The sequence below is a fragment of the Rana temporaria genome, chromosome 5 (genome assembly GCF_905171775.1).
Source record: "Rana temporaria chromosome 5, aRanTem1.1, whole genome shotgun sequence".
Classification (NCBI taxonomy): Eukaryota; Metazoa; Chordata; class Amphibia; order Anura; family Ranidae; genus Rana; species Rana temporaria.
Genome location: NC_053493.1, coordinates 329,637,749 through 329,653,243, shown reverse-complemented (window position 1 = coordinate 329,653,243; position 15,495 = coordinate 329,637,749). Strand labels below are relative to the sequence as shown.

The 15,495-nt window shown below is 41.9% G+C and overlaps 1 protein-coding gene across 1 annotated transcript in view; it reads left to right on the top strand.

Moving 5' to 3' along the window:
* Positions 1-14,270, top strand: part of GGH (gamma-glutamyl hydrolase) — a 59,048-nt gene extending 44,778 nt beyond the window's left edge. The window contains exons 6-9 of the mRNA XM_040354268.1: positions 517-623; positions 2,576-2,666; positions 5,197-5,334; positions 13,787-14,270. Of these exons, the coding sequence (XP_040210202.1) occupies positions 517-623; positions 2,576-2,666; positions 5,197-5,334; positions 13,787-13,905 (455 nt within the window). The 3' untranslated portion in view covers positions 13,906-14,270. The remainder of the gene's footprint in view (positions 1-516; positions 624-2,575; positions 2,667-5,196; positions 5,335-13,786) is intronic.
* Positions 14,271-15,495: the final 1,225 nt, after the last annotated feature.

Genomic DNA, 15,495 nt, shown 5'->3' with positions numbered 1-15,495 from the left:
GCCCTCTTCTCTTTTTTTTCTCCTGGGAGTATCTAATTGCTGACTGTGCTGGCCCAGCTTCTCAACCCTCCCCTCCTCTCCTCTCCCTACATACCCTTTTCATGTAGCTGCTGAGGGAGGAGTAAAGATGAATACAAGAGTGTCTCTGAGTCCGCTGGAGCTGCTGATTTCACATCCAAAATGGCACCCAGCAGAACTCTCCGTGCTTTTGGATGTCTGCACAATGTAGGATTTTACAGGAAAATAAAATTTTGTAAAATGTTAAATGCACACACAGTATAATCTTATGGAAAGACTTTTTCTGAAATTAGTGGTCTGGTGACGAGGCACCCCCCCCCCCTTTTTCCCCCCAACAGTTTTGAGAATATGTTTGTTCATTCATTACATTAATGGTGGTACAATTGTGGATTTTTTTTTTTATTTTTTTTTTTTAGATTATACTTTTTTTTTTTCCTGTATTATAAATTGTATGTTTTTATTTGAGCTAGCTGCCTTATATTGTACTGTCTCTTGTAGGTGCATTACGCAGTAGATTGTTCCAAAACATCTCCCCGTCTCTGTATCAATCGCTGGCAAAGAAACCACTATCTTCACATTATCATTCCTGGAGCCTGTCAATGAAGGTGGGTGAAATAATAAAACACTTTTTTTTTTTTTTTTTATACTAGGGCTCAAATTATTAATTCATCTGGTTATCTCTTGGTTCATGTGTGTTGCTTATTGGTCAAAATCTGAACCTAATGAACCTTTTTTTCCTATTACATGTACACTGAATTACAAACTATACCTAAAAGCTGTCCACACACATTACAATCCAAATTTCTTTTTTGTGTGGGCCTATCTGACTGGATTTAGGTTGAATGGTTTGTTTAGGCCCTATACACTATGTAAGAGTCGGTTCACACTAGGGCGACACGACTTCCAGCGCGACTTTCAGAGGCGACTCCGACACGACTTGAGCATGAACCACAGGGGATCTGGGCCGATTTACAACACGACTTGAAGTCGTCTACAGGACAGGAGACTTTCCAGTGGCCAATCAAACAACAATCAGCTCTAGGGGAGGGAGGGGGAGGGAGAGCTTTGCCTGAGAAATGTATGTTTTCTTCCTGGAAAGTCGCTTCAGTTAAGACTTGGATCAGACTTGGATCAGACTTCCATTGAAATCAATGGGTACAAATCGCCTACAAGTCGGATTGAAGTAGTACAGGAACTTCTTTTGAAGCCGGAGCGACTCGAGTCGTGTGTATTAACACCGCTCCAATTCACTTGCATTGTTTTTCTCGACAGCGCGACTTGGGACGACTTGAGGCGACTTCAAGTTGGATCCCAAGTCGCCCCAGTGTGAACCGGCTCTTACTGTAATGTGTATAGCCAACTAAAGGAACATTTTGTATGAAGGTGCAACAGGGACACAGAGAGAAATGCAAATCTGACAGGGGTTCTAACCTTCCCACAACTCTATTACAAAACTTATTTTTATTTCTGCCTGTGCTGCCATTAGGAGAGATCCCCTCCCTTCCTGTCTTGTGAGCCATTGTTGGCAGAATAGGAAATGAGAATAAATATCTCCTGATAGGAGTAAAAATCTTATATTGTTTAAAAGAAATACACTTAACCTACACTAATCTAATAAACGATTCCTTGTTATACTCCATGACACTCTGTGTTTGTTTGGTAATTACATTGTCAACTTACTGACAGTATAAAGCAGGGGTGTCCAACCTTTTGACCTTCCTAAGTCACATTGGAAGAAAAGGATTTGCCTTAGGCCACATTTTGCTCAGGCATGGCAACCCATTCAAAAGGTTCCTGCGCCCTTTTTGAATTGCAGCAGAAAGGATATGGCATGGTGCTCTTGCAACATGCCATTTCCCGGCAATGCCCGCACCTGAAAATGTGCTGGTTTTTTTACATACATGGGGGTGCCATTAGCAATGAATGGCAGCCCCGCACGTCTTTATAGAGCAGCTTGTTTTTGGCTGTGGGTGGTTGTAGGTGCTGGAACAGCTGTGATACCCGCAACCACCTGCAGTAGTCTGAACCAGGCTTAAATTTATGGACCGTTTATAAAATCCGTGATTTTTTTACATCTCTCTGAATATCTGTCGCGGACATGAAGACTGCATGTCCGTAACAAACATTCATGGACAGATGTAAAAAATCATGGATTTTAGAAACTGTCCTTGAGTTTAACAGTTGGGAACCATGGAATGGGCTGGGGGGGCTTTGGGGGCACAGCTGAAATCTGGGGGCCAGCATCCCCCGATACAGCTATGTGGCATTTACTCACCTGGCGCTATATGGAATTCCTGCATTCGCTGCTGTACTTTTACAAAAAACAGCACCCTGGCATCCCTTTGGCTGTGCCTGTTCTGCACTTTGTTCTGCCTCGGCCACTATGCATATGTGTACACCATTCCCTGCATCCCTCCGTACATGCCGGCCGCCATGGCTTGCAGGGCTGCATGCTAATCTGCCCTGGGCCATGGGTTGGACACCCCTGGTCTAAAGAATCCAACAGGCAGCTATTTTATATTTTTATATGTTTACATGTAAATGTTTTATTTTGTAGAATTATACAGCAACGGCGACACTAAGGAAGTTCTATAATGTTCTTTCAACAAACTTCTATGGCGATTTGGAATATGTATCCACTATGGAAGGTAGGCCTTGGACTATACTTACTGTATTATGGAAGATAAGGGTTAAATGCTGCATGAATTTTTACATTAGAATAACTCGCGTGGTATTCATCTCCGGAATAGTTTGTTTACTAAAAGCATGTTTTATTTAACAAATGTGTGTTAATATTTATATGTTGTGATATTTAACAATTCCATTTTAGTTTGTTTTATTGCACATTCTTAGTCTAAGCAAAAGAATTGCGATTCTCCTTTTGATCAGAATCGTGCAGCTCTACAGGGTATCCTCAGTTCTCCTTCACAAAAGATCACTTTAGGCAGAAACTCCTCTCTCTCCAGCGGATGTAACATGCAATAGTAAAAATCACCATAGTAAAGTACTTTTAACTAACATTTTATTAAAAAGTAGTAACTCTCATAATAAAAAAAAAAAACTGTAGGCACTCAAGTATAGAAGTAAATATGGAAGATAAGTTTTTTTTTTTCCCCAATGGAAAGTGAAAGTTCAGTTTTGTTTAAAAAATAATAAATAAATACCCTTCTTGTTTTGAATGTAATGTTAATATGAGATATTACATCCCTAAATTGGGAATGCCAGAATGATTTAGTCACATTAGGAAGATCTCGGGGGGGGAGAATTTGTTCTGTAAACACGGCATTAAGATGGCGATCTTGTGATTTTAATTAGATCTTCTAAAAGAGTCCAATTCCCTTCAGTACAATTGTGTTTTTACTCCAAAATTGAGGTTGCGATACAGAACATGTCATCCTTGTGGTTTATGTATTTTGCGCAGGGCGAAGTAGAGTATGACTTCGGTGTGCTAGATATGGAGTGTAGTTGGCACTGCTTATGTGCCTGTATCAGGATGTGCCCTCCCCATCAGGAAAGGCCTTTGTGGGCAAATGGGGCGCTCCAAAATACTAAATAAATCTACACATAAAGTACAATTCCATCTAAAAACTTTTATGTTTCAGATGGACTGGGGTAGGCGTATTACATCTGTTAAATTGTTACTTCTTCAGAGGCAGTATTGCCACCGAATGCAACATTTTCAAGTGAAAAGGTCTGGAATCATGAACCAAACACACAGGGCCAGATTCACAAAAGAGATACGACGGCGTATCTCCTGATACGCCGTCGTATCTCTGTTTTAGGGTCTTCCTAACTATGCGACTGATTCATAGAATCAGTTACGCATAGTTTGCCCTAAGATCCGACAGGTGTAATTAAATTACACTGTCAGATCTTAGGATGCAATACCTCGGCCGCCGCTGGGGGGAGTTTGCGTTGTAAACCAGCGTCGGGTATGCAAATTAGTACTTACGGCGATCCACGACGGTTTTTCGCGTTCGTTACGTCGTCGCTAGTCTAGTTTCCCATCGCAATTTTAGTCGTCGTTTTACCTGCCCTAACTTTACACAGCCCACGTATGTGCTGTATAAAGTATGGCAGTCGTTCCCGCTTCAAAATGTAATTTTTTTTTTTTGTCTTGCGTAAGACGTCCGGGAATACGAAAGTACGCTACGAAAAAATGACGTCAATTCGCACAAAGCACGGCGGAAATTTCAAAACGGAGCATGCGCAGTAGGTCCGGCGCGGGAGCGCGCCTAATTTAAATGGCACACGCCCCTTTGAATTACACGGGCTTACGCTGGTGGCCGCCCGCGTAGGTTTTCATTGCAAGTGCTTGGTGAATCAGGCACTTGCGATGAAAACTTGCGGCGGTGTAACGTATCTACGATACGATACGTTACGCCGCCGCAGTTCTATGTGAATCTGGCCCTAAGCTTTTGTGCAGGTATTTTTATTCAAATGCCCTATTCAGCTGTTAAGGGAAAAAAAAAGGCATTGAGGAGATGGCAGTATCTCCTCCCTAATACCTGTCATTTGTGCCTCCATCGTTCTCTGAAAAGCGATCCACCATGAATCATTCTTCAAAGAGACATAGGTGTAAACGAGCCCTCACAGCCTCTGTTATGTACATCCAAGCCAATGGGCTTGTCGTTTCCTTGTGAGACACTGACTGCCGGTAGCTGCTAAGAATAAAGAAATGTATTTGGACAGCCGCACTCCGAAAAATCTTTGTTGCCTTTTAATAGTAAAACGGGATAAAAAAACTACAAGCCTCAGCAAAAATAGGATACACAGCTGACGCGTTTCACATTAATACTTGGTGCTTAATCATATCGGGTAGCTGCTGATGGCCATTTTGAACAAAACGGGGTCTTTATTGCATGTTGGAAGAGAAGGGGATTCTCACCAAAGCCAATAGTGATGTGGATGCTCCGATGGGTCCGATAGAAACCTATTGCTTTAAACATAGTTGCCATCTGTATCCCATAAGGACAGCTGTCTGAGTTATTAATTGAAGTAGCAGTTGGATAAGGCATAGATCATAATGGTAGTAAAGTTTGGATAAAATATAATTTTTTCACCCTGCCAACAGTTTGCTTCTTTGTTTCTGTTGCAATGAATGTAACCTCTGCTGGTCTGTAGAAGCATAACCAGAAGTGTTTCCTGTTCTGACAGCCTGTATTCTGTATTTTCCAGCATATGATTACCCATTTTATGGAGTTATATGGCACCCAGAAAAGAATCCATTCGAGTGGAAGACATCCTCTGCTATTTCCCATACTGCTGAAGCCGTACAAGTGGCTTTTTACATGGCTGAGTTTTTTGTTAATGAAGGTAACAACTTCACACTGAAAAATAAATGTGATTCTTTAGAACTTTGGAATATCGGCAATTCATGTAGCAGTACCTAGTACCTGTTGTGCCCCACACATGATGAGATTATTGGTAGAGTAAGGGTACCTGCAATCTTAAAGGGGTTGTAAAGGTTTGTTTTTTATTTTCTAAATAGGTTCCTTTAAGCTAGTGCATTGTTGGTTCACTTACCTTTTCCTTAAATTTCCCTTCTAAATGTTTTTTTTTGTCTGAATTTCTCACTTCCTGTTCCTCCTCAGTAAGCTTGCCCCCGTCATCCGAGCCGTTCTGGCTGGGAGTTAGGCTGGGTTCACACTACGGTTTTCCCGTCCGTCAGCCCCATACGATTTATATGAAAAACCGTATGCGGCTGAAACGGACGGGAACGTATGGAACCGCACATATGTGCGTTTTCCATTGACGTTAATGTTAAAGAAAAACGTATGCGTTTGCCATACTGTTTTAAAAACGGCCGCAAAACCGTGGTTGAACACGGTTTTGCGTACGTTTAAAAAACGTTTTGCCAGCAAATCGTACGCACCCGGATGCATCTGAGTGCATACGATTTGCAATGCATTGTCTATCTATACGTTTTCCCGTCCGCGCCCGTACGTTTTCAATACTGAAATCGTATGCGGCTGACGGACGGGAAAATCGTAGTGTGAACCCAGCCTTAGTCAGCCGGAACAGCTTACCGAGGAGGAACAGGAAGTGAAAAATTCAGACAAAGAAAAAAAAAACATTTAGAAGGGAAATCAAAGGAAAAGGTAAGTGAACCAACAATGCACTAGCTTAAAGGGGTTGTAAAGGTAAATGTTTTTTCACCTTAATGCATCCTATGCATTAAGGTGAAAAAACATCAGACGGTACCGCCCCCCCCCCCGAACCCCCGTTTTACTTACCTGACCCCCTCGAAAGTCCCGCGCGCGTCCACGTGATCCTCTTCGTTTCTCAGCCTGGCCATTGATTGGCTAGGCTGGACGGATTGCTAGCAGCGCAGCCATTGGCTGGCGCTGCTGTCAATCACAGCAGATGACGCGGCGCGCCGGGGGGGCGGAGCCGAGTGATACAGTCGGCGGTGGCCTTCAAAAATCAGAAGTTTTTTTTTATCATTCCCCCCCTTGCCCCCCCCAATACTTACCTGGGCCCCATCTGAATGGACACAGGGAGCTGTGGCTCGGGTGCCCCCAAAGCAAGCTGCTTGCTGTGGGGGCACTCAATGGGAGGAAGGGGCCAGGATCACAGAAAAGGGACCAGAGAAGAGGAGAATCTGGGCTGCTCTGTGCAAATTTAAGTAAGTATAAGGTTTTTATTATTTTTATTGAAAAGAAAACAAGGCTTTACAATCACTTTAAACTGGCCATACATTAGTCAATCTCACTGCTGGGATGTTGCATTCCCACAGCTGCATCCACAGCTATCAGAATACACTGATCGGCGGCTGCAGTCACTGATAAATAGTTTTTCCAACATGTCGCCTTGATAGATGTTGATAAATAAAAAATAATCAACTTCTGTTGTGCGGGTGACTGCCAAAAATGTGACTTTAGTTCGACTTTAGGCTGGCCACACACTGATCGAAAGGTAAAAATAAAAAACAAACATGTTCTTGCCTGCTCTGTGCAATGATTTTTCACAGAGCAGCCCCGATTCTCCTTTTTATTTTTATTTTTTTCTTAGGTCCCCCCCGCCATCGCTCCTAGCTCCCCTCCTCTGCTGAGTGTCCCCCATAACAAGACGATTGCTATAGGGGGCACTCATGCATACTCACTCCCATGCCTCGCTCCCTCCTCACTGGCTGTGATTGACAGTAGTAGCCAATGGCTCCTGCTGATGTCTCTGACCCAATGAGGAGGCAGAGAGCCGGGAGAGCATCTGCTCTTGTGCGCATCGCTGGCTCAAGATTAGACTCAGTTAAGTATTGGGGGCGTGGGGATGCATACTGAAGTTTTTTTACCTTTTTATGCATAGAATGCGTGAAGGTGAAAAACCTTCAGCTTTTAAAACAAACTTAAGTCTACCTTTCTGACCATGTTTCACCATATTTGTGATGTAACACAAAACAAGTAGACAAACCTAAAAAAAAGGACCACTGATTTGCCACTATCACTTATATCTGCCAACTTGACATGTAATGAACTGGTGCAGACAGTATGAAACCACTTGTGTGCTGCAGAAGATAATAAGTCCCATCTACCATCGTGGTAGAGGAACACTTAAGTTCTATGATTTATAGGTGCAGTGATGTCTCATTAAATGCTTTCTCCACTTGCATAATGCTAGGTCCCTACCCATAGGTGTGCGCAGCCTATTGCATTAGGGTGTGCACTCCAAAGCTCAAACACACATGTGCGTGTGTGTGTGTGTGTATATATATATATATAAAATTAGTACAGACCAAAAGTTTGGACACACGTCATTCAAAGAGTTTTCTTTATTTTCATGACTATGAAAATTGTAGATTCACACTGAAGGCATCAAAACTATGAATGAACACATGTGGAATTATACATAACAAAAAAGTGTGAAACAACTGAAAATATATTTCATATTCTAGGTTCTTCAAAGTAGCCACCTTTTGCTTTGATTACTGCTTGGCACACTCTTGGCATTCTCTAGATGAGCTTCAAGAGGTAGTGACCTGGCGCAGCACCCCATCACTCTCCTTCGTCAAATAGCCCTTACACAGCCTGGAGGTGTGTTTGGGGTCATTGTCCTGTTGAAAAATAAATGATGGTCCGACTAAACGCAAACCGGATGGAATAGCATGCCGCTGCAAGATGCTGTGGTAGCCATGCTGGTTCAGTATGCCTTCAATTTTGAATAAACCCCCAACAGTGTCACCAGCAAAGCACCCCCACACCATCACACCTCCTCCTCCATGCTTCACGGTGGGAACCAGGCATGTAGAGTCCATCCGTTCACCTTTTCTGCGTCGCACAAAGACATGGGGGTTGGAACCAAAGATCTCAAGTTTGGACTCATCAGACCAAAGCACAGATTTCCACTGGTCTAATGTCCATTCCTTGTGTTCTTTAGCCCAAACAAGTCTCTTATGCTTGTTGCCTTTCTTTAGCAGTGGTTTCCTAGCAGATATTCTACCATGAAGGCCTGATTCACACAGTCTCCTCCTAACAGTTCTAGAGATGTGTCTGCTGCAAAAGGTGGCTACTCTGAAGAACCTAGAATATGAAATATATTTTCAGTTGTTTCACACTTTTTTGTTATGTATAATTCCACATGTGTTCATTCATAGTTTTGATGCCTTCAGTGTGAATCTACAATTTTCATAGTCATGAAAATCAAGAAAACTCTTTGAATGAGAAGGTGTGTCCAAACTTTTGGTCTGTACTGTGTGTGTGTGTGTGAATATATGTGTAATATATATATGTATGTGTGTGTGTGTGTGTGTGTGTATATATATATATATATATATATATATATATATATATATATATAAATATAGAATGTACAGCAGAGCCATTTAGAGATGCTTCCTATCTCCCCACCAGCACAGTAAAAAAAAAAAAAAAAAAGAAGTGTGGAAGAACTTCTCCTATGGCAGAGCCAGTCAGAGGAGGTTTTTTCCATCTCCCCGCCAGCACACAGATCAATAATGCTAGTGCACATCTTTGCAGGCTTTAGTGAAAAATATTGCAATTTTTTTTCTTTTTTCTATAATACTGATTAATAATTTTGATAGACGTGTCAAAGTGTGATGGAAGGAAAACCTCTTCTGCCTATCCAATGTCAGTGTGATTGGTACTATCAGAATATTTGTGTTTTAGAATGAGAAACAGTTGTCAAGCGATTGTCACGGTGTTAGTGTTGTGTGTGGTCACATTACATGGCTGTCAGCAACACTTTCTGTGAAGTGCCCATACTTCAACAGATGGCTACATGGAACAACAGGTGGTAGAAGATCTCCCTGTCACTGCTAACTACGGTTTGCTAAGAAACGTCTGTAATCCATAATGAGCCTTTTTGAAGCTTGGAAGTCCTTTTTATTATTCTGTCTTTAACTCATTTATAACCTGATTATGATAAGCAGCTGTTAAATTTGTCTTTTTTGCAAATCTAAAATATAAGGGTTTTTTCTAATGGAGAATAACAGGTTACAGAAAATATGCTCGTCATTTCAAAGATCATGACTTGCAACATTTCTCCTAAACTTGGCCAACATTCGGATACGTAGACACTCCTTGTGAAGGGATTCCTCCCACTTCTCTGAAGAGTGATTCCAGTACTTTACACAGATTGGCCAATTTATGTAAAAAAGTGACGGCTTGTTAGCCCATGTGGTTACCCACACATTACAGGACTGTGCCAGATAATGCTGGAATTGGATGTTTCTGGTGATGGGTACCATTTAATCAGGGAAATTTAATACTTAGAGATTGGATTTTCTGTATATGTGCCAGGGGTTTAGTACTGGGTAGTATCTTAATTTTTTTTTAGGGTCCATGTACACTAGGATCAGACTAAAATGTGGCAAAAGTGGCATAAAAATGCTCACAGTGGCTAGTATTGCACAAGAGTTTAGGAGAGTTTTTGGGCATTTGCTTTTATAGGCATCTTCTGGCAAAACATTTTCCTCTAATTTTTCACTATAATCAATGCACACTTGAAAATGCCAAATGCACCTACATTTTTTTTTTCCTGCCTTAACTTTTCTCTTGATATACAGTACAGACCAAAAGTTTGGACACACCTTCTCATTCACAGAGTTTTCTTTTTTTTTATGACTATGAAAATTGTAGATTCACACTGAAGGCATCAAAACTATGAATTAACACATGTGGAATTATACATAACAAAAAAGTGTGAAACTGAAAATATATTTCATATTCTAGGTTCTTCAAAGTAGCCACCTTTTGCAGCAGACACATCTCTAGAACTGTTAAGAGGAGACTGTGTGAATCAGGCCTTCATGGTAGAATATCTGCTAGGAAATCGCTGCTAAAGAAAGGCAACAAGCAGAAGAGACTTGTTTGGGCTAAGGAACACAAGGAATGGACATTAGACCAGTGGAAATCTGTGCTTTGGTCTGATGAGTCCAAACTTGAGATCTTTGGTTCCAACAACCGTGTCTTTGTGCGACGCAGAAAAGGTGAACGGATGGACTCTACATGCCTGGTTCCCACCGTGAAGCATGGAGGAGGAGGTGTGATGGTGCTTTGCTGGTGACACTGTTGGGGATTTATTCAAAATTGAAGGCATACTGAACCAGCATGGCTACCACAGCATCTTGCAGCGGCATGCTATTCCATCTGGTTTGCGTTTAGTTGGACCATCATTTATTTTTCAACAGGACAATGACCCCAAACACACCTCCAGGCTGTGTAAGGGCTATTTGACCAAGAAGGAGAGTGATGGGGTGCTGCGCCAGGTGACTACCTCTTGAAGCTCATCAAGAGAATGCCAAGAGTGTGCCAAGCAGTAATCAAAGCAAAAGGTGGCTACTTTGAAGAACCTAGAATATGAAATATATTTTCAGTTGTTTCACACTTTTTTGTTATGTATAATTCCACATGTGTTAATTCATAGTTTTGATGCCTTCAGTGTGAATCTACAATTTTCATAGTCATGAAAATAAAGAAAACTCTTTGAATGAGAAGGTGTGTCCAAACTTTTGTTCTGTACTGTATACTTCTAAATGCCATAATGTGCATGAACACATAGGATAATATAGAGCTGCTTCTACAGTCAGCAGGAAAAGAAAAAGCGAAACTCCTGTAGAAGCAGAATTTTTTATTTTAAGCCCAGTGTTCATGGACCTTTACGCTCAGTTTGCACTATATCCACTCTGAAAACACGCAGAACCCTTTTTCCGGCACTAAAATCGTATCGCATGGGTGTTCAAACCCATGCGATTCGATTCCCCAGTTCGGACTGCATTCTGGGGGTGTCATTAACTTTTTATATGGTCGTTCGCAGAGCACAGTGTGAATTGCCTGCGATTCTGATGCGGTGAGGGAACCGTACAGGAATCGCTGCAGTTCCCTCACTGCATCAGTGTGAACCGGGCCTTAAACCTGAATTGGGGTTTATTGAGATGGAAGCTGAGACCCATCATTTGTGCTGATCTGTTTGCAGGCAGGAGAGCGTGCACGGGTCTGAATGCTGACCCTGCATTCTGATCTGCATGTGCTCCTCCCCATGTGACACATTTTAATATGCAACTATGTTTGTGCATCTGCAACTATTTCTATGGGCTGCTTGCGCACAGCTCTGCGGTGGATACACACACATAGCAAAAAGTGGCTCAGCGCAGAGAATAGGTCTTGGCACCTCTCTGAATGATCCCTAAAATGTAACCCAGCCCCCCTGGCAGTGTTATGGTTTGTCCCAGCCGTTATTATTTGGCCAGCATGTAAATGTGGTTAAAAACAAAAATGATTTACTAAAACTATAATTATCTGTATTATTCCCCTAATTTTTAAAAATACGTTTTATTCATGATGGGGATCTTTAAACAGTAACTCCACTTTTGTTAAAATTCCTGCTGGGTGATCTATGTACATTGCAAGGATTATAACAACCTTTGTTGCAGAGTCCTACCTTTTTGTTATTCTGAAGTAATCCCTGTGTGTTCCTCGGAGCCTCATTGTGGAGTGGGTCTAATGGGAGTGGTTTCATAATTATGTATCAGGTGTGCACCTGCAGGGCACTAATGAGGAAAGCTGCTGGGCCTGCATCTGTTTAGACGTGTTACTACTGGGAGTGCTTCACCAAAAATGACATTTGCTTGTTGCAGGGGATGTCTGAAATCTGACTTGTATCTTAAGGCCCGTACACACAATCGGATATTCCGACAACAATTGTCTGATGGATGTGTTTTGTCGGAAATTCTGACCATCTGTATGCTACATCAGACACTTGTCGGAATTTCCAACAACAAATGTTGGCTGTACATGCTCTCAAATTGTCCGACAACAAATGTGTTCCGTCGGATCATCTGATCGTGTGGACACAAATCCATCGGACTAAAATGCAAAGTACAAACATGCATGCTCCGAACCAATGATAAACATCAGACAACAATAGCAGAAGTTGCCCAAAGGGTGGCAGTAAAGAGCTGAAAAACCACATGGTTTGGTGTATGTTGGCTGAAAATGTTCTGCCGTGTGTATGCAGAACAAGTTCACGGCCAACGCCCCTTCGCACAAAAATCTACAGAAAAGTCCAATGGAAGTTTGATCGTGTGTACTAGGCTTTAAGCAGTCTTCTCGGAAAATTGGTGAGCCAATCACACAAGCAGGAAATTATGGGCCAGATTCTCGTAGAATCCGTGGCGGCGTTCCGTAAGCCATTTACACCACGCCGCCGCAATTTACTGGAGCAAGTGCCGTATTCTCAAAGCACTTGCTCCGTAATTTGCGGCGGCGTAGTGTAAATGGCCTGGCGTAAGGCCGCGTAATTCAAAGGGGGCGGCTTGTATTTAAATTAAGCGCGCCCCCGCGCCGATCGAACTGCGCATGCGCCGGCCGTAAAAATAGCCCAGTGCGCATGCTCCAGCTCACGACGGAAAACGTCAATGAAGCCGACGTGAGCGTCATTTACGTAAAGCCCTATTCGCGAACGACTTAGTAAAACGACGGAAAAAGATGACGCTGTCCCGACGCCATACTTAACATGGCATACGATGGACCTTCGTAAACTTACCCCTCATATAGCAGGGGTAAGTTTACGCTTACGGAAACAACGTAAACGACGACGAGGCGGAGCAAAAACGTTCGGGAATCGGCGTATCGGGCTCATTTGCATAGACAAATGAGAAATCGTCGTAAACGCCATCTAGCGGCCAGCGTGGAATTACATCTAAGATCCGACGGTGTAAGTGACTTGCGCCAGTCGGATCTACACCGTATCTATGCGTAAATGATTCTAAGAATCACTCGCATAGATACCCGGGCTCAGAAACAGAGCCACGACGGTGTATCTGGAGATACACCGTCGTATCTCTTTTGAGAATCTGGTCCTATGTTTCTGGGGCGTGGTCAGTTCACATTCTGTGTACAGAACACCTCCAGGTAGCCATATTGCATTGCATTTATAGAAAATTGCATTAACATGCGATACAAGTCGTATTGAAATTGTATACTCTATAATACTTTTTCTTTCTTTGCTATTTTATCTTGCCCACGAAAGTGAGTTACCCTTTAAGCATTTGCTGTTTTTTAAATGGTGAATGACTGATTTTATTGAAGATTTCCTACCGATTCCCACAAAGTCCCTCGCTGCATACATTTGCCACATATTGGACCCGCAGAAAATTGGGTATTTAGGCCAGTGGGAATGTGCCTGAATTTGACCCCCGTTAATAAATGTACCTTGGATTCCCAGGGGGGAAAAGCCCCTGCAGTCATCTTTTGTCTATGCTATAAATAATTAGTGATACACTTACTAATTGCTATGTATTTTCTTCTTACAGCTAGAAAAAGTCGGCACCAATACTCTAAGGACGCAGAAACGGCATACCCATTAATATATAATTACTGCCCAGCATACACTGGAAATATCTCCGTCTTTGAACAAATGTATTTTTTCTGAACTTATTAAATCTTGCTTTAATGTGCTGCAGCCTGTGGTGAGAACATATTTTTGCTATGCACTTTGTACTTTATGATGCCAATGCATTATCACAGGAAAGCAATATAATTTATTCTTTTATTTAATTTTTACAAACTTCTTTCCAACTAAGAGCTGTCAAGTCAATCCTGTTTTTTAAAATTTTGACCATTTCGGTGATTGATTGGTGAAGCCACTTGTGTTACTGGTAAGCAATCGGTAACGCTGAATGAATGTAAACCTATGTTTAATATCTGCACTACGTGGAGAGTCCTGTGTCCGCTGTTACTTTTTTTTTAAATCCTGGATGGGACTGTTGCATAAAATTAAATGCTGATGACACTTCAGTCTGACTTGTGTTTTTTTTTTCTATTTTGGGATATTTAATTGCATTTTTTAATATTACTGCAACAAATTGAGCAAAAGCAAAGTTACTGTTCATAACCAGGATGGTGAAAAAGATTTTACATTGCAAGGAACACAACTTTCCCCCAGGCTGCTGGTTGAACATTGAATGAGCAGCAGCATACTGATCGGGTTATCTCTCTGCTATACAGACCTGTATGCATGTTACCAGTGCTAGACTGACATCTCTGTGCAATTCATTATAACCTTGATGGAGCTGCATGATTCTGGCTAAAATGCAAATCTCTCTTTTTTTGCTTAGAAGATAGATCACGATTCTCATGGCGTAACATCGTCTTTCACATTAAAACAAAAAAAATGGCCTAACTTTTTTTGTTTCGTTTTTTTTATTAATTGAAGCGCTTTTTTCCCCAAAAAATTGCATTTGAAAGACCGCTGGGCAAATGCAGTGTGACATAAAATATTTCAGCAATTGCCATTTTATTCCCTAGGGTCTCTGCTAAAATATATATAATGTTTTGGGGGTTCCAAGTAATTTTCTAGCAAAAAAAAATATTGATTTTTAACTTAAAGGGTCACTAAAGGAATTGTTATATTTTTGTTAGCTAAATAGCTTTCTTTACCTTACTGCAGTCCTGGTTTTATGTCCTCATTGTTCGTTTTTGTTCTAATCCTTCTCTGTTCTGAACACTTCCTGGTTGTCTGTTTCCTGATGAAAAAAGTCATGGGAGCTTTCTCTCTGTGGTCACTAATCAAGGAGGTGTGATTACTGTGGGGTAGATTCAGATAGATTAGCGGATCTTTAGATCCGCGTAATCTATCTGATTTACGATCCGCCGGCGCAAGTTTGAGAGGCTAGTGCTGTATTCAGAAAGCACTTACCTCAAAACTTGCGCCGGCGGATCGTAAATCCCCCGGCGGAATTCAAATTCCGCGGCTAGGGGGAGTGTAGTATTTAAATCGGGCGCGTCCCCGCGCCGATTTAACTGCGCATGCGCCGCCGGCTAAATTTCCCAGCGTGCATTGCTCCAAATGACGTCGCTAGGATGTCATTGGTTTCGGCGTGAACGTAAATTACGTCCATCCGTATTTGCAAACGACGTAAAAAGTCAAAACTCGGTGCGGGAACGACGGCCATACTTAACATAGGATACCCCTCACATAGCAGGGGTAACTATACGCCGGAAAAAGCCGAACGCAAACGAC